Genomic DNA, 19919 nt, shown 5'->3' on the forward strand with positions numbered 1-19919 from the left:
AAAGTGATAATATTATGAGAATAAAGTCATAACATTATGAGAATAAAGTCATAATATTAAAGGAACAAAGTCATAATATTATTGAAATAAAGTCATAATATTATTGGAATAAAGTCATAATATTATTATATCGGAGTAATATCGGGAATATCAGAATCAATGATGACCACAAAAAACCACTGAAATCCACTTCCTATTCCCATGAGCATGGCTTTACTGGATATATCCAAAGCCTGGGGACTCAAACCTGCGCTCTGAGCTGTCAAATATTTGCGTCAAACAAACAAGGACCGGCGGTTTGATGGTCCAAAAAAAACACTCCACTGGATCAGCGACGCTTCACACCAAATGTTCCAAAGAGGGCCGCGCTCTATTTTTGGACCCGAGCTTGCTTGCTGACGCCTGCAGCATGATGACATTGTTCTCCGCTGTAATCCGAGTGAGGACCACGCTGATTCCCAAACCCTCCCCCGTCCGCCCGCCCGCCCCCATCTGTCATGCATTTTGTTTTTACCCCCCAAAAAACATCCAAATATTGCCATTTTATTGGGTGATAAATTGTAATGGTTGCCGGTTATCAGTGCACCTCAAACTAAAAATACCCCCGTTTTGGGTCCCGAGCATCCCCCCATTAGCGCTGCTCCACTTTACAGCTCCCACTTCAACCAGCAGAAGGGAACCGGGAATCGAGCCACGGACTTGGGTGGGGAGGAAACATGGAGACAAGCGGCAGGTCAGGGCAACCAGGACACAAGGAAACAAGGAAGGGAGGAATTGTGCGACAAAACAAAGTGATGACAGCACCTGTGAGGTGAGGAAACGAGGAAATGAGTGATGGACCAAGGTGGCATGGAACCACAAGGAAACAAGACCTGAGGGAAGTTGGCCCCCCCGCCAAACGAAAGTAGCACAAACGTTCATTAAAAACTGCACAAAACAGCACAAACATAGCACAAAAAAATTTACTATTTTGGTTCAATTCCCATCATGTTGGGGGGCTGGGTGACCTTTGTTTTGACCTATGTAGTAACTCTGTAATAACTCTATAATAACTCAAAAACAAAAGTAGCACAAACGTTCATTTAAACTGCACAAAACAGCACAAACGTAGCACAAAAAAATTGATTATTTTGGTTCAATTCCCAGCATGTTCGGGGGCTGGGTGACCTTTGTTTGACCTATGTAATAACTCAAAAACAAAAGTAGCACAAACGTTCATTTAAACTGCACAAAACAGCACAAACGTAGCACAAAAAAAATTATTATTTTGGTTCAATTCCCAGCATGTTGGGGGGCTGGGTGACCTTTGTTTGACCTATGTAATAACTCAAAAACAAAAGCAGCACAAATGTTCATTTTAACCGCAAAAAAACAGCACAAACGTAGTACTAAAAAAATGAGACTATTTTGGTTTTATTCTGAGCATGTTGGGGGGGGGGCTGGGTGACCTTTGTTTGACCTCTGTAATAAACTGCAATTACTCAAAAACAAAAGTAGCACAAACGTTCATTTAAACTGCACAAAACAGCACAAACGTAGCACAAAAAAAATTATTATTTTGGTTCAATTCCCAGCATGTTGGGGGGCTGGGTGACCTTTGTTTGACCTATGTAATAACTCAAAAACAAAAGTAGCACAAACGCTCATATTAACTGCACAAAACAGCACAAACATAGCACAACATTTTTTTACTATTTTGGTTCAATTCCCAGCATGTTGGGGGGGCTGGGTGACCTTTGTTTGACCTATGTAATAACTCTATAATAACTCAAAAACGAAAGTAGCACAAACGCTCATATTAACTGCACAAAACAGCACAAACATAGCACAACATTTTTTTACTATTTTGGTTCAATTCCCAGCATGTTGGGGGGGCTGGGTGACCTTTGTTTGACCTATGTAATAACTCTATAATAACTCAAAAACGAAAGTAGCACAAACGCTCATATTAACTGCACAAAACAGCACAAACATAGCACAACATTTTTTTACTATTTTGGTTCAATTCCCAGCATGTTGGGGGGCTGGGTGACCTTTGTTTGACCTATGTAATAACTCTATAATAACTCAAAAACAAAAGTAGCACAAACGCTCATATTAACTGCACAAAACAGCACAAACATAGCACAACATTTTTTTACTATTTTGGTTCAATTCCCAGCATGTTGGGGGGGGGCTGGGTGACCTTTGTTTGACCTATGTAATAACTCTGTAATAACTTCAAAACAAAAGTAGCACAAACGTTCATTTAAACGGCAAAAAACAACACAAATGAAACAGTAAAAAATTAGGCTATTTTGGTTTCATTCCGAGCATGTTGGGGGGCTGGGTGACCTTTGTTTGACCTATGTAATAAACTGCAATAACTCAAAAACAAAACTAGCACAAACGTTAATTTTAACTGCACAAAACAGCACAAATGTAGCACTAAAAAATTTGACTACTTTGATTCAATTTCCAGCATGTTGGGGGGGCTGGGTGACCTTTGTTTGACCTATGTAATAAACTGCAATAACTAAAAAACAAAACTAGCACAAACGTTAATTTTAACTGCACAAAACAGCACAAATGTAGCACTAAAAAATTTGACTACTTTGATTCAATTTCCAGCATGTTGGGGGGGCTGGGTGACCTTTGTTTGACCTATGTAATAACTCTGTAATAACTCAAAAACAAAAGTAGCACAAACGTTCATTTAAACTGCACAAAACAGCACAAACGTAGCACAAAAAAATTTGACAACTTTGATTCAATTCCCACCATGTTGGGGGGGCTGGGTGACCTTTTTTTGACCTATGTAATAACTATAATAACTCAAAAACAAAAGTAGCACAAACGTTCATTTAAACTGCACAAAACAGCACAAATGTAGCACTGAAAAAAAGAACAAGATGGTGGCAGCGCCTGTGAGGTGAGGAAACGAGGAAATGAGTGATGGACCAAGGTAGCAAGGGTAGGGTAGGACAACAAGGACACAAGGAAACAAGGAAACAAGGAGCATGCAGGCCATCTTGTCCGTCTTAAGTCACCCAGCCAACGCTAAGCGGCTCCAATTCCTATTTTTTTTCTCATTTAGCTTATTTGCTGTTGATGAGACTGACCAGGGTGACTGTCGCCATGGTTACTGCTGCGCTAAAGTACAGCCTGTGCGGATGACACACGCGTATACACATACACACTCCACGCTGACACTTTCCAGTGTCAACAACATCGCGTCTTTAGCGCCCGCTAGCTGATAGCTGCTATCAGATGACAGATGACTCGACGACTCCCAAACGTTAACAGCTCGCAATGTCTAGCATACTAATACAGGGGAATGCTAGCATAGCGAATGCTAGCAATGCCTAGCATACTAATACAGGGGAATGCTAGCATAGTGAATGCTAGCAATGCCTAGCATACTAATACAAGGGAATGCTAGCATAGCGAATACTAGCAATGCCTAGCATACTAATACAGGAGAATGCTAGCAAAGTACAGCCACTCGAGCATACCAATACAGGGGGAATGCTAGCATAGTGAATGCTAGCAATGCCTAGCATACTAATACAAGCGAATGCTAGCATAGTGAATGTTAGCAATGCCTAGCATACTAATACAGGGGAATTCTAGCATAGCGAATGCTAGCAATGCCTAGCGTACTAATACAGGGGAATGCTAGCATAGTGAATGCTAGCAATGCCTAGCATACTAATACATGGGAATGCTAGCATAGTGAATGCAATGCCTAGCATACTATGCAATGCCTAGCATACTAATACAGGCGAATGCTAGCATAGTGAATACTAGCAATACCTACCATACTAATACAGGGGAATGCTAGCATAGCGAATGTTAGCAATGCCTAGCATACTAATACAGGGGAATGCTAGCATAGTGAATGCAATGCCTAGCATACTATGCAATGCCTATCATACTAATACAGGTGAATGCTAGCATAGTGAATACTAGCAATACCTACCATACTAATACAGGGAAATGCTAGCATAGTGAATGTTAGCAATGCCTAGCATACTAATTCAGGTGAATGCTAGCATAGTGAATGCTAGCAATGCCTTGTATACTAATAAAGGGGAATGCTAGCATAGCAAATGTTAGCAAAGCCTAGCATACTAATACAGGGGAATGCAAGCATAGTGAATGCTAGCAATGCCTAGCATACTAATACAGGGGAATGCTAGCATAGCGAATGCTAGCAATACCTACCATACTAATACAGGGGAATGCTAGCATTGTGAATGCTAGCAATGCCTAGCATACTAATACAGGGGAATGCTAGCATAGTGAATACTAGCCATGCCTAGCATACTAATACAGGGGAATGCTAACATAGTGGGGAATGCTAGCATAGTGAATACTAGCAATGCCTAGCATACTAATACAGGGGGATGCTAGCATAGCGAATGCTAGCAACGCCTAGCATACTAATACAGGGGAATGCTAGCATAGTGAATGCTAGCAATGTTTGTCAACATTTGTCCACTGCAGTACAAAGATTCAGATTGACAATTGAAGGCCTAGATGCTGTTTAAGGTGGGGTGGGGCGCCAACCAATCAGCAGTCGCTCGTCACCTAGCCGACCTCATTGTCCTCCAGTGTACGCCTGCGGGGAGGGCTGGGGGTTGCTTGTCACTGTTACACGAGGAGGAGGAGATTTCTAGGGAATATATATATATATCCAATTCACTATACAAACTTTCACTTGGGAAAAAAACCCTTCCCTTTCCCTGCTCCTCCTGGGAATACTCTGCAGCAATGCTGACTGTAAGACAATCTTTCATTGTACTCCTTCTCTCCTCTCACAAAGCCTGCAGTAATAAGAGCTGACTCCACCATGGAAGGTCCCTGCTGGATGCTCACTGGGGGGCTCGGGGGCACGTTTTAGCGGGAGCTGCTTCGAAACTGCAGGGCTTTCCTGCCATATAGAGGATCTTTGACTCACATTTTGGCAGTACATCGTTAAACCTTAAAAACAGTGTTCTCGTCATATGGAGGATCTCTGACTAGCATCTTTGCAGTAGGTTATGAAGAAGAGCAGAGCGCTCACAGCACATAGAGGATCTTTGACTCGCATTTTGGCAGTAGTAGCTTAAAAACAGCAGAGCACTCCTGTCGTATACAGGATCTTTGAGTAGCGATTTTGTTGTAGGTCCTTAAAAACAGCAGAGCACTCCTGTCATATAAAGGATCTTTGACTCACATTTGACAGCAGAGCACTCCTGTCATATTGAGGATCTTTGAGTAGCGATTTTGTTCAAGGTCCTTAAAAACAGCAGAGCACTCCTGTCATATAGAGGATCTTTGACTCACATTTTGGCAGTAGTAGCTTAAAAACAGCAGAGCACTCCTGTCATATAGAGGATCTTTGACTCACATTTTGGCAGTAGTAGCTTAAAAACAGCAGAGCACTCCTGTCATATAGAGGATCTTTGAGTAGCGATTTTGGCAGTAGGTCCTTAAAAACAGCAGAGCACTCCTGTCATATAGAGGATCTGTGACTCACATTTTGGCAGTAGTAGCTTAAAAACAGCAGAGCACTCCTGTCATATAGAGGATCTTTGAGTAGCGATTTTGGCAGTAGGTCCTTAAAAACAGCAGAGCACTCTTGTCATATAGAGGATCTTTGACTCACATTTTGGCAGTAGTAGCTTAAAACAGCAGAGCACTCCTGTCATATAGAGGATCTTTGTGTAGCGATTTTGTTGAAGGTCCTTAAAAACAGCAGAGCACTCCTGTCATATAGAGGATCTTTGAGTAGCGATTTTGTTCAAGGTCCTTAAAAACAGCAGAGCACTCCTGTCATATAGAGGATCTTTGACTCACATTTTGGCAGTAGTAGCTTAAAAACAGCAGAGCACTCCTGTCATATAGAGGATCTTTGAGTAGCGATTTTGGCAGTAGGTCCTTAAAAACAGTAGAGCACTCCTGTCATATAGAGGATCTTTGACTCACATTTTGGCAGTAGTAGCTTAAAACAGCAGAGCACTCCTGTCATATAGAGGATCTTTGTGTAGCGATTTTGTTCAAGGTCCTTAAAAACAGCAGAGCACTCCTGTCATATAGAGGATCTTTGTGTAGCGATTTTGTTGAAGGTCCTTAAAAACAGCAGAGCACTCCTGTCATATAGAGGATCTTTGACTCACATTTTGGCAGTAGTAGCTTAAAAACAGCAGAGCACTACTGTCATATAGAGGATCTTTGAGTAGCGATTTTGTTCAAGGTTCTTAAAAACAGCAGAGCACTCTTGTCATATAGAGGATCTCTGACTAGCATCTTTGTAGTAGGTTATGAAGAAGAGCAGAGTGCTCACATCACATAGAGGATCTTTGACTCGCATTTTGGCAGTAGTAGCTTAAAAACAGCAGAGCACTCCTGTCATATAGAAGATCTTTGACTCACATTTTGGCAGTACACCATTAAACCTTAAAAACAGTGTTCTTGTCATATAGAGGATCTCTGACTAGCATCTTTGTAGTAGGTTATGAAGAAGAGCAGAGCGCTCACATCACATAGAGGATCTTTGACTCGCATTTTGGCAGTAGGAGCTTAAAAACAGCAGAGCACTCCTGTCATATAGAGGATCTTTGACTCACGTTTTGGCAGTACACCTTTAAACCTTAAAAACAGTGTTCTCGTCATATAGAGGATCTCTGACTAGCATCTTTGTAGTAGGTTATGAAGAAGAGCAGAGCGTTCACATCACATAGAGGATCTTTGATTCGCATTTTGGCAGTAGTAGCTTAAAAACAGCAGAGCACTCCTGTCATATAGAGGATCTTTGAGTAGCGATTTTGTTGTAGGTCCTTAAAAACAGCAGAGCACTCCTGTCATATAGAGGATCTTTGACTCACGTTTTGGCAGTACACCTTTAAACCTTAAAAACAGTGTTCTCGTCATATAGAGGATCTCTGACTAGCATCTTTGTAGTAGGTTATGAAGAAGAGCAGAGCGCTCACATCACATAGAGGATCTTTGATTCGCATTTTGGCAGTAGTAGCTTAAAAACAGCAGAGCACTCCTGTCATATAGAGGATCTTTGAGTAGCGATTTTGTTGTAGGTCCTTAAAAACAGCAGAGCACTCCTGTCATACAGAGGATCTTTGACTCACATTTTGGCAGTACACCATTAAACCTTAACAACAGAAGTGTTCGCATCATATAGAGGATCTCTGACTAGCATCTTTGCAGTAGGTTATGAAGAAGAGCAGAGCGCTCACATCACATAGAGGATCTTTGACTCGCATTTTGGCAGTAGTAGCTTAAAAACAGCAGAGCACTCCTGTTATATAGAGGATCTTTGACTAGTAGTTTTGTTGTAGGTCCTTAAAAACAGCAGAGCGGGCCTATCGCATAGAGGATCTTTGATTCACATTTTCCCATCAGACCACAGAGCGCTCCCGTCCCGTAGAGGATCTTTGACAACATAACACCATAACAACAGGTCCCAATTAAAGCCTAGTACCCTCTTCAGCTGAGCAGATAAAAGCTGATGGCCACCATCTTGAGGAAATGTTCATTTCAGCTTATGGACACTTGAATTCTACGCTCCATTCCTCAGGTGGCTCGTCAAGCGAGGCCCTGTGCATCAGCATCAGGAGCAACGCCAAAGCACCGTAGCCCGGTTGGGATAATAAAAAAAAAAATCATTACGCTATTAATTGCAGCACACATTCCCCGCAGAGCAGAGCTGGATGGTTTTCTCGTGCACGTGGAAGCCTTTCCCTGATCACATGTCGCTCTCTCTCTCTCTCTCTCTCTCTCTCTCTCTTCCCTCCATGCTGCCCACACATTGGCAAAGAGTGCTCTTCAGCCAGCATTCTGCCTCCTTTGCACCAACACCATTAGAATAATACTCCCAAAGGCTTCAATGTTATTTTGCTTCTCGTTTCAGCCGCTTTCATGCTTACAATGCTGCCAGGTCCAAATCAACAGGGAGGAAAACATGAGGCAATTTACTAGCACAGCATCCGAAAAAAAAAACCACTTCCTCTTCTATCTGCACCCGCTTGGCACACACACCCACTAACTCCACATATACTTTTTCAATACAGCAGCAAAACATAGTTAATAATAGAAAACTATACTCATTTTTAACACAACGTTTATTCCAAGAGGTTTATTCAAATGTGTCCAAGTAAAAGGATTTAAACTACATACTGTATATAATCATTATATAATACGTGCTTATAGTGTATCCTTTTACATACACTAATCAGCAATATTACATACAATACAATTATATATGTGGCATGTATACATATGGCAAATATACTTTCATACTAAAGTGTTAATAAATGAAATTCATGTGAATAATCATTTTTAAAGCTTTATTTGGAAACATAATACTAATAACACATTTGTATTTATTTATACATTTTTATTAATGATTAATTAAAAAAAACTATATAAAAATTCAATAATTCAATTCAATAATAATTTAAGTAATTTATTATTTATTTAAAAATAATTATATAAATATAATTCATAATATATAATAATAAAATAATAATATTTTATAATATATAATATTTATTAATTTTTTTTATTATAATATAATATATATATATATAAGAAAAGCTCAATAAATACGACTTAATAATAATAAAAATAAGTCCTATTTTTATTATTTGTATTAGCTATATAGAAAATAAAATGTATTTAAAATCAAACAAACAATGATAAATCATACAAAATATTGGTATTTATATAAATATAATTCATAAATTATAATAGTACAATAATAATAATAAAATATAAGATCATAATAATATTATAATATATAATATATATATTATAATATTATATATATAAGAAAAGCTCAATAAATACGACTTAATAATAATAAAAATAAGTCCTATTTTTATTATTTGTATTAGCTATGTAGAAAATAAAATGTATTTAAAATCATACAAAATATTGGTATTTATTTAAAAATAATGAACTAATCAGGGCCTCTGAATGTGAAATGTAGACACTTCTTCTCACTATTGTTATTTTCATTTCATTTCATTCAGTTTGGGAGCAGATTGCGCATTTAGAAGTGTCAACCACCACAAATGGTACTCTGTTGTGGGTCTTACTTCAAGGCTGTGTCGCTGACAAACATTAAAATGCATTGTTGGGGTCACCTGGAAGGGTACAGATGGAGCAGAATACATAAACACAATGGGTTCACACCAGGATGCACAAACGTTGGATGTCTTTAAGGTGACCTTGCGTCTCTGCATCAAACCAAAAATCAAATGGGGAAAAAAGTATGCTTACTATATATATATATATACACACACAGTATATATGCAGTACAGCAAACTGCAATAATGTGCACATAATGTATTTTTTTCATGGTGTTACACAATTCTACCATGGAAAAATAAAAATTATTAATTAGAAAAACCTTATTGCTATTATAATAATATTATAATATTATAATATTAAGCTCAATGTCACCACCTGCTGGTGAGATACACATCAGAAATATAAAAATAAACGATTGATTAAAAAAAACTAAATAAAAAAATGCAATTAATAGATAATAATATAAGTTATTTATTATTTATTTAAAAATAATTATAATTTATAATATAATTATAATATAATTATGTAAATATAATTCATAATATATATAATAATATAATAACAATCATATATAATATATAATATATATTATAATATAATATGTATAAGAAAAGCTCAATAAATACGACTTGAGTCCTATTTTTATTATTTGTATTAGCTATATAGAAAATAAAATGTATTTAAAATCAATGTCACCACCTGCTGGTGAGATACACAACAGAAATATAAAAATAAACGAGCTGTTTGGAAAAGGTTTGTTCTCCTTTTAGATGATTTAAATGTATTGTGAAATTTTAGGGATTGTGTAAAACATTTGCTTGAAAAAAGACGTATTAAGAATGACTACTGTACTCACTGTACTGTACGGCAACGGTGCGTTCAAGGACAACAGGACAATTGGTTGACGATAAGGTTGCTGGACAACAAATTTGTTCGATAGTACTTACGAATTTATCAAACTAGCAATGTGTCCTTCGACACTAATAACGTATTTTGTTGTTGTGATCTCACCTCGCCTTGACCGGCGACTGAGCGTTTTTAGTAAAATGACGGATTTCCATGAACGCAACATGACTGTAGTACATGTCGCGGTTTGCTCTCTCGCTAGCTAGCAAACAGAGCGGCACCATGTTCCACTCCTGTCAGCGACCAAAACATCGCCCGTTGCTGTGTTGTTTACTTTTGGCCGTGTGCCTCACCGCGGTGCCGGTGTCGGCCAAGCGGGACAGCCTCCGGGAAGTAACCGACGGCAACTGGGAGGATATCCTGACCGGAGAATGGATGATTGAATTGTAAAGTAGCCTTTTGCTAGCTAGCTAAGCCGCGAGCCACATGGCTAATATTTATATCGCCTAACATGGAACTCGAATGTTCTCAATTCTTAAATTAAAACACGCATGTTAACCATTTTATTTACTCGTTTTGGTACCATAACATTAAAACACTCGTCATGGGATGAAAGCGACATTTGGGCTATAGCCAGAGTTGTGTACTAGCTAGCTAGCTAGCTTGCTAACTATCCTAGCACAGTAGTTGTCATTTCAACTTTGTTTAGTTGAGTTTAGCACTTGTTTAAAATACGCGTTTGTGTATTCACCCGGTCACACTTTGCACCCCGCAGCTACGCACCCTGGTGTCCTGCCTGCCAGCAGCTACAGCCCGTCTGGAAGGAGTTTGCGGACTGGGGGGAGGACATGGGGGTCAACATAGCCAAGGTGGACGTGACGGAGCAACCAGGTATTGGTCACTACACTCTGTTTTAATATAAGATAAGTTATGCCTTTATTCGTCCCTCAGTGGGGAAATTTGTAGTATTACAGTTAAGCAGTACAAAATACACAGTATAAAAAAAATAAACAATATAAGCAAATCAACAATTTTACCCAGAGTTATATACAAATACAGTTTGCAGACGATATGAAATTAAACAATGGATCTGCACGATCGATCGATAGCGCTGCGCCCGAGATGGATCCATTATTAACGCACAAATCCATCGATTTCTGCGCTCACGATGGATATACCGTAAATTCCGGACTTATGTAATTTTTCTAACGGTCGCCAGGGGCTCTCGAGTTGAAAAGGTAAGATTAAGACCGGTGGAATATATACGCGTCGAGGAAGACTGCAACTTCTTGTTTTGTGCATAAATTAAATTAACGTGAACATACCCTCATCATGAAAAATGCAAAAAGAAAGGCATATGACGCAGCTTTGTCCGATAAAGAAGGAAACAGAGCTGCTGCACGTAAACTTGGCATAAACGAAATCGATGGTGAGACGCTGGAAACGGCAGCGGGAAGAACTGGAGCAATGTAAAAAAAAGACGAAAAAAAGCTTTCAGAGGTAATAAAAGCAGGAAGTTATATTATTATTATTATTATTATTGTTAAGTTATATTATTAAAACTTTGAAAACTCTCTCTGTGTACCGTCTTTCTTTGTAAATATGTTTACATGTTTTAATGTGGGCACATGCGTCTTATATTCAGGTGCGGCTTGTGTGTGTACAAAATCGGTTTTCCTCTAAAAATGAAGTGGGTGAGGCTTATAATCAGGTGCGCTCTATAGTCCGGAAATTACGGTTATTAATCAAAGATTTGAAATTTGCATGCATCGACTTCTTGTTGATTCTTGTAAGTAACAACGCTCAGCGCTGCCATCTGTTGGCATCTAAACAAACTACACACATCCATTCCTAGCGCAGTCGATCATGAGCGCAGAAATCGATCGATTTGTGCGCTAACGATGGATCCACCTCGATCGATCGCGCAGATCCAACATATACACTATGAGATCTTGCTAGTGAGTTAATATGAGGCGTTATAGAAATACGTCACTTAGAACTTCATATATTGCATTTAGAGTACTTAAAAGTACTACATTGGCCTCATGGACTTCCAAGTACTGTTTTAAAAAATATAATAACGGTTTCTCTCTCGAAGGTCTTAGCGGGAGATTCATCATTACATCACTTCCGACAATTTACCAGTAAGTTGTTTCCACTTCCTGTTTGGTTTTCATTATCTGCACTGCCATTGTAAATATTGACTACAGCACAGCACAGCGTTTTCCCACAGGACTTTGAGCTATTTGAGGTGTCCGGTTGGGATGATGTCATCGTCTCATTTGCATAACCAGTGGGACATGATGATGAACCCGGTGTCAGCTCTGCCTCCACAAATAGATCGCAGTCCTGTAGGAAACGTTGAATCATGATCAGAAATAATATTGCTTCTATGTGTCTTAGTTCCTTCGTTGTTCCGTCATTTTGGATGAAAGGTAAAGTAAATTATCCCAATTTTTTTTTTTGTGTGTTCCAGCTGCAAAGACGGCATCTTCCGCAAGTACCAGGGCGCTCGCACCAAAGACGACTTCCTCAGCTACATCGACGCTCAAAAATGGAAAGCGGTGGAGCCCGTTTCCTCCTGGTTCGGGCCGTCGTCTTTTCTGTGAGTTGCAATGACGACAGGAAGCGACCGTTATCACAGCGCAAAAAATAACTTCAGACCGCCTTTGTCGTGTTTGATATCGCCGGTGAAGAAACCTTCTTAAATTAGTTTCGGATTGTTTGTTTATTTATTTATTTTTTTTCCTGCAGAATGAACTCAATGTCCGCTCTCTTCAAGCTCTCCATGTTCATAAGGGTAAGCAAGACCTTCTTGTGGTACTCTCACTTGCACAAAGCCACAGTACTTGAAGAAAATACTACAATAATATCTTATACTGATAGAAAGATCAACTTACAGCAGGTAAACGATACTTTTATTTCCACTCCCACCCGCTCCTGTACTGTACCCCTGTGCGGTAGGTCAGAAAAGAGGAGAAAAAAATCATCATCTTTGTGGAAAAAAGGCAGAATTTTGTTAGAATAAAGTCCAAATATTACTAAGTAAAAATATGTTATATCCTAAAGTGGTACTATGATGAGAAAAAAAGCCCTTTGGAAAATTCGGTTGGGAAAAAGTTATATTAAGAGAAAAAAGTCTGAATTTTACGAGAAAAAATGTGTCTTTTATAGAATAATAAGTCTATAATAAGTATAGAATAATAAGTTAGAATATTCTGAGGAAGCATAAAGTTGAAATGTTAAAAAGATGTCAAAAAGATGTTAGTTTCTAAAGTCGTAATATGAGAAACTCAACCAAAAAAAATGAAGTTGCTCATTTTGCAGAACTAGATTTGGTAAAATTAATTATTTTAAGAGAATACGAAAAGAGGAAAAGAAGCACAAAGTTTAATAAATATTAGGGAAAAAATATTCAAAAGTCGTAGTATTATGAGAAACAAATAAAAAGAATGAATATTATTTCAGAATTGGTTTGGGGGAAATTTTGAATATTTGGAGTATAAAGTCAAAATATTAAATTAAAAAAATCATTTTTAGAACAGTTGAAATATTTCAGATTTTTTTTTAAATTGTTTTCCAGCGTTGCCATAACTACATGACGGAACACTTGGGGATTCCCGTGTGGGGCTCGTACGTCATCTTCGGCCTGGCTACGCTGTTTTCCGGCCTCGCTCTAGGACTGGTAAGGGAGAAGCACTGCTGTCTGAAATGGCACATTACTTACAGACACAGAGCCACATGTATTCCATAACAAAAAGTATCCGCTAATCAATTCTCTTTGTGTTGTCGAAACTGCCTCACAAACGACACTAGGAGTTGCCAGATAAACCAACCAAAACCCCACTTGAATTTCAGTACACTGCATTAACTTAAATATTTTCCTAAATGGTTCTAATAATATGACTATAAAGCAATATTTTGAGCCAAAACTGAAATCATAACAATAAAACAATAAGTGTTTCTACCTTTTCTTGACATGAATATATATGGGTCAAAATTCACCCCGACACCATAGAAATTTCTTTAGTGGTTAATACTAAAATGAGAAAATAAATAAAATTGATTTAAGAGATATGTTCTATATCCCTCAGTAATAGCCAGGTAACAAAAGAACCTTCAATTTATAAATATGATTCTTTTGAGGTTCATTTGACCGTTTTTAGAAATAGAAATGGAGGGGTATAGTGACAAAAAAAATGCCTCCATGCCCACCACCAAAAGTATAAAAAGCAACATTTTCATGGATGAGGAAGCCTAAGAAGGTAACCAAGACATGAGAAGCAAATTTGATGGTAAATTATTATTTTTAGTGTATTTTATAGCTGATTTAATACATGGGTCAAAACCCACCCGTTAACATAAGAGATGATACCAGAAAGCTAACACAAGAGGTCAGAATATTTATGATGACTCCACCATAAGAACCGGTCTGCATGAGTTCAGAAAACATCTTGATGATCCCCAAGACCTTTTGTGGTGGTAGTGTGATGGTCTCTGAGTAATACACAGTTTCATTTAAAAAAAACTGCATCTTGTGTTGAGTTGTCATTGCCACTGAAACATGCAAAAAAAAAAAAAGGGGGTATTAAGTAGCAGGACCAACCAACCTATAGAAAAAAAGGCAACATAGTTATCATCCTTGTCTTTTTCAGCTGCTGGTCTTCATCGCCGACTTTGTCTTCCCCTCGAGACGATTCTCCTCCCCTGACTACTACCAGAGTGAGTTTCATTTTTTTTCATCAAAGTTTTATAGCCTGGAAGTAAAGGATCAGTAAAACAGAAAAAGTACAATGGAAGGAAGAAACATCATGAGCCCCCCCCAAAATTCCAGCTCCATATGTGTCAGTACGGGGGTGTCCAAAGGCTTTTCCAGCCAGAACCACATAGTTGGAAAGATTTGTCCCCACCTTAATATGACTTATGACTGAAATTATTATATTATAATTATATTATTTCCATAATATTTTGACTTTATTCTCATAATATTATTCATTCATTGTCTACCGGGGGATGCTGGAGCCTATCCCAGCTGTCTTTGGGCGACACCAATCCAGCCAATCAGAGGGCACATATAGACAAACAACCATTCACACTCACATTCATACCTATGGACAATTTAGAGTGGCTAATTAACCTAGCATGTTTTTTTTTTTTTTTTTTTTGGAATGTGGGAGGAAACCGGAGTACCCGGAGAAAACCCACGCATGCACGGGGAGAACATGTGGAACTCCACACAGAGATGATTCCGAGGGTGGAATTGAACCCTGGTCTCCTAGCTGTGAGGTCTGCGCACAAACCACTTGTCCGCCGTGCAGCCCTTCTCAAAATATTACTTCATTATTATTCACGTTTTTCTCCAATTGCAATTTTTATTGCTTTTGTTTCTCATAGTATTATGTCCTTAAAAAAATTAATATTTCATCTATAGGCTATTAAAAAGGCTCTCATAATATAAAAAATGTATTCTTGTAAAATTGAGACTTTTTTCCATTTTTTTCCTCTTACTATTTTAACTTTCCAACTATTTTGTTTTTGTAAAATAGAAATCTATATTTTTTCTAAATATTTCCATTATATTCTCCATCCTATTATTTTTGTTATATCCACCGTGTAATATTTTGAGTTTATTATTTCATTCGATTATGACTTTTTCCTCTTAATATTTCAACTTTATTCGTGTAAACTTACAGCTGCTTATTGCTAAATGAAATTACAACAAATTCACTTTTCCTTATTTATTATTTAATCATTTATTAAATCATTTAATATTACGGGCTGCACTGGAGTCGAGTGGTTAGCACGCAGACCTCACAACTAGGAGACCAGGGTTCAATTCCACCCTAGGCCATCTCTGTGTGGAGTTTGCATGTTCTCCCCGTGTATTCTTTGTTGGAATACAGCTTTTTTTCCCCTCTTAATAGTTTTACTTTATTGTTGTAAAATGTTCTGCTATTTTATTTATTATTTACTATAAATTTTTTAATTTTAAAATTTTTTTATTATTATTTTAACTTCTGCATTTTTGTCTATTTCTATTTAAAATATATAAACAAATATTGCAACTTTTTTCTCATGAATATTTTGGCTTTATTGCCATAGTAGTATAACATTTCTCCCAACTTAATTTTCTAAAAACTCTAAATTCTTCCTTTAATAATTTGACTTTATTCTAGTAAAATTATTGCAGATTTTTCAATTTTTACTGCTTCAATTTTCTTGTGAAATTATGTTTCTATAATACGCTGCGGACCAATAATAAAAAAAAAAAAAACAGCCGCGTGTTGCAAAAGGCCCCCGGCTGCACTTTGGACACCCCCGGTGGACCATTGGCCTATTGGACGGACATCCGTTGAAAGACGCATGACTCTGCAGCCCGACGTCGCCTCCGTTAGCCCCTCATTGTTGTCCCGCAATCTGCAGAGAAGCAAACGCTGGAGCAAGCCAGGCTGATCCAGCAGCAGCAGCAGGAGGAGGAGGAGGAGCACGAGGCCGATGGCGAGGAGGAGGATGACGACGACGATGAAGAGGAGGAGGAAGAATACGACGACGACGTATGGAGGACGCAGCGGCGGCGGCATAGGGGCTCCCTTGAGGGACACCCGGAGCCCCAAGGGCACTTGGCGTCGGGCGACGCCCTGAGGAAGAGGGTGGCGCTCAGCCGCCAGGACAAGGAGGACGACGACGACGAGGAGGAGGACGACACATAAGGGTGGCGGCGTCACATGACCCCGTGCTCCTCGACGGGTGAGGTTGGGGGGAATTGTTTACTAAGCGAGGCTTTTGGTTTTTTTGCCTTTCCGGCCCCCCCTCCAAGGTAGACCACCACGCTCCTCCTCTTCCTCCTTCGTCCTCCCTCGCTCCACACACTGGCGGCGCTCTGGCAGCACCAGGAAAAAAAAACCCACCAAAATGGTGGAAACAAACTGGACTGGTGGAGTTTGCAGTGTTTTGTTTGCTATGCATCTTTTCTTTCTAGAATCTATCTTGAAGTCCATCTCCACAGACACTGGAATAACGAGGCTTTGGTACCGTAACACGTTCATGCTGGACTATATCATTATGGCCCCCGAAAACCCAACACCGGGTTCATTTACACGTGCAAAGACGACTCCGCTTTGGAACCGTATTCACTCCAGATGAAGCAACCCGCTGGTGGAGCTCGGAATCTTGGAATGCCTTCTTTTTTTTTTTTCTTCCTTTTTTTTTGTGTTGAATCATCAAAGCTTGTTTATTGACGGAGTACTACGACTATGTTACGTCATTTGCTTCTTATTTTAACAAACAACTCCATTTCTATTTCTTTTTTTTTTTTTTTACATCAAACAAAATGATTACTAAAATCCAGATTTGGTTCAGGAAAAAAAAAATTATTTATATGTTCATAATCATTCAGTGTAAAAAAAAAATGCAAATAAATTGAAAAAACAAATTCAGTGTAAGATTGTATAAGAAATTCAGTTCATTAAAAATTTAGTGTAAAACAAATTTAATGCAGAAATATTCACTGGGGAAAAAATTTTCATAACAGAATTAAGTTTTTAAAAAAATGTATAAAAATGTTATTTAAAGTCATATAAATTCAGCGTAAAATAATTATTGCGCAAATTTATTGTGGGGAAAAAATTGTTTTTTTTTTAAATTCAGCTTGTTAAAATGAAAAAATTTTCATAAATTTCATTCATAAAAAAACAGTTCATAAAAATGTACTTTCTGAAAATTCAGTGTAAAATAAGTTCAGCACAAACAAATTATTTGTAAGAACAATTTCTAAGCAAAATTCAGCTTTAAAAAAATTTAAGTTAGAGTTAATAAAAAAAAAAAAGTTGTTACGTCATTGCTTCTTTTTTTTTTAACAAACAACTCCATTTTTATTTCTTTTTTTACATCAAACAAAATGTGTGCTAAAATCCAGTGTTTTAAGATTTGGTTCGGGAAAAAAATAACATTTATACAGACATGTATATCTAATTCACTACATAAACATTCAGTGTAAAAAAATGCAAATAAATTGAAAAAATTAATTCAGTGTAAGAAATGCCCTTTATAAGAAATTCAGTTCATTAAAAAATTAGTGTAAAACAAATTCAGTGCAGAAATATTCACTGGAAAAAAATTCATAACAGAATTAAGTTTCTAAAAAATGTCTAAAAATGTTATTTAAAGGCATATAAATTCAGCGTAAAATAATTATTGCGCAAATTTGTGGGGAATTTTTTTTTTCAAATTCAGCTTGTTAAAATGACAAAAATTTCATACATTAAAAAATCAGTTCATTAAAATTGACTTTCTGAAAATTCAGTGTAAAATAAGTTCAGCACAAACAAATTATTTGTAAGAACAATTTCGAAGCAAAATTCAGCTTTAAAAAAAATTAAAGTTAGAGTTAAAGGGCAAGATTTGGTGCTTCAAAACAAAACTTCCAGTTCTTGCGAGAGCGGTGTCAATTCATTTTTTTTGCACTGAATTTTTATATGCAAGTGAATTTTTAAACATCGCTTTTTAATAAGCCAAATTTCAAAACACTTGCCTTTTGTTCACACAATTGACATTTTCAGCATCATTTGATGTAAAAAAAAAAAAAAAAATGAAAGAACTAAATAATTAACATACATTTTGTGTCTGGACAAAAGCTTTGCTAAGAGAAACACAAAGAGCCAGGAGAGAACGTCCTCCATGGGATCTTCTCCACTGAAGTCTCCACACCAGTACGAGCTGGCCTCATTCCGTCAGCGCGTCGTCTTGTGCAAAACGGTTGCACGCCTGCACTTTTCACACCCTTGATTCAGGAATTTAAAAAAAAAAAAAAAAAAAGTCGAGTAACTTGTTAATTCTGAGTCATTTTCTGTACCGCTTATTCTCACCAGATCCATAAATCCCATAAATCGTGGATTAGTACTTAGAACACATTTCAAGCGTTCTTTTTGCTTATGTTTTATTTTAAAGATATACAATTCACTCTTCATTCATTCGGGTGGTGAGTGAAAGGAATTTTTTTTTTTTTTTTGTTTAAATGTAGTTTTATATAACAGAACCTGACTGCTCTTTATGGCTTGTAGCATTCACACTTTTGTTTGGACATTTCTTTTAATAAACGACATGAAAACTTGCTGCCTTTTATTCGTTGGTAGATGAAAATAAGCAAGCAATTACAAAAAAAGTTATTAGTTATTAGGACAGTTAATTGCTGAGATGGTTATATGGTTTCGACATGGCATGATGCAGATCGGAAGTCCTGTATTAAGTCTAGACTCCTTGGTCTAACACCCCCACTCCTGCTGCCGGGGAGTTTCGGTATTAACGCATCGATGTTTTGTTCGATGTTTGTGGAAACAAAGGTTAGGCTGAGCTAATGTTACTGTTACAGAGCCGCGGTTGTCCAAATGGTCTTTTTATCAACTCCTGCAATGGTTTTGAAGTGAACGTCCAGCGGATGGCGACAAAGTACAAACACGTACGCGGAAGCAGTTTCCCACTTTTGCCACAAGAGGGCAGCAAATCTGTCGTTTTCAAGCGAGGGCCGCTTTTATATTGAAAAATGTAAGGAAGGAACTTTGCTACTTAGGGTTAGTAAAGTACATATTTTAAGAAGTTATATGTATTTAAAAAAAAACTGTCTCAGCTTTGTACTTTTGGCAGTCACTTTCTTCTTAGATAGTCTCTGTAAATTTATAAATCATCATATTATGACTTTTAATTACTATTATAACTTCTTGTTGCCTTATAGTAATTTTGTACGTTTTTCTGTATTCATTAAAAAACTGCAAAAATCCTGGGCTCAAATAATACTATAATAATAAATAGTAGGCCAATGAAAATGATGCACTGGTACATTAAATTCTCTTTAAAATGTTGCCTCATAGTAATTTTGCACGTTTTTCTGTATTCATAAAAAAATTGCAAAAATCCTGGGCTCAAATAATACTATAATAAAATAATAAGCTAATGAAAATGATGCACTGGTACATTAAATTATCTTAAAAATGTTGCCTTACAGT

The 19919-nt window shown here is 37.5% G+C and overlaps 1 protein-coding gene across 1 annotated transcript; it reads left to right on the plus strand.

Moving 5' to 3' along the window:
• The first annotated feature begins 10178 nt into the window (after window positions 1–10178).
• On the plus strand, window positions 10179–17234 carry tmx1 (thioredoxin-related transmembrane protein 1). Its single transcript, XM_058057640.2, has 8 exons — window positions 10179–10367; window positions 10697–10812; window positions 12020–12065; window positions 12398–12526; window positions 12676–12721; window positions 13505–13606; window positions 14577–14643; window positions 16345–17234. The coding sequence occupies exons 1-8, from the start codon at window positions 10204–10206 to the stop codon at window positions 16629–16631; spliced, it is 957 nt and encodes a 318-aa protein (XP_057913623.2). The 5' UTR covers window positions 10179–10203; the 3' UTR covers window positions 16632–17234.
• The last annotated feature ends 2685 nt before the right edge of the window (window positions 17235–19919 follow it).

Source organism: Doryrhamphus excisus, linkage group LG19 (genome assembly GCF_037039965.1).
Source record: "Doryrhamphus excisus strain RoL-2023G ecotype Guam linkage group LG19, RoL_Dexc_Guam_v1.1, whole genome shotgun sequence".
Lineage (NCBI taxonomy): Eukaryota > Metazoa > Chordata > Actinopteri > Syngnathiformes > Syngnathidae > Doryrhamphus > Doryrhamphus excisus.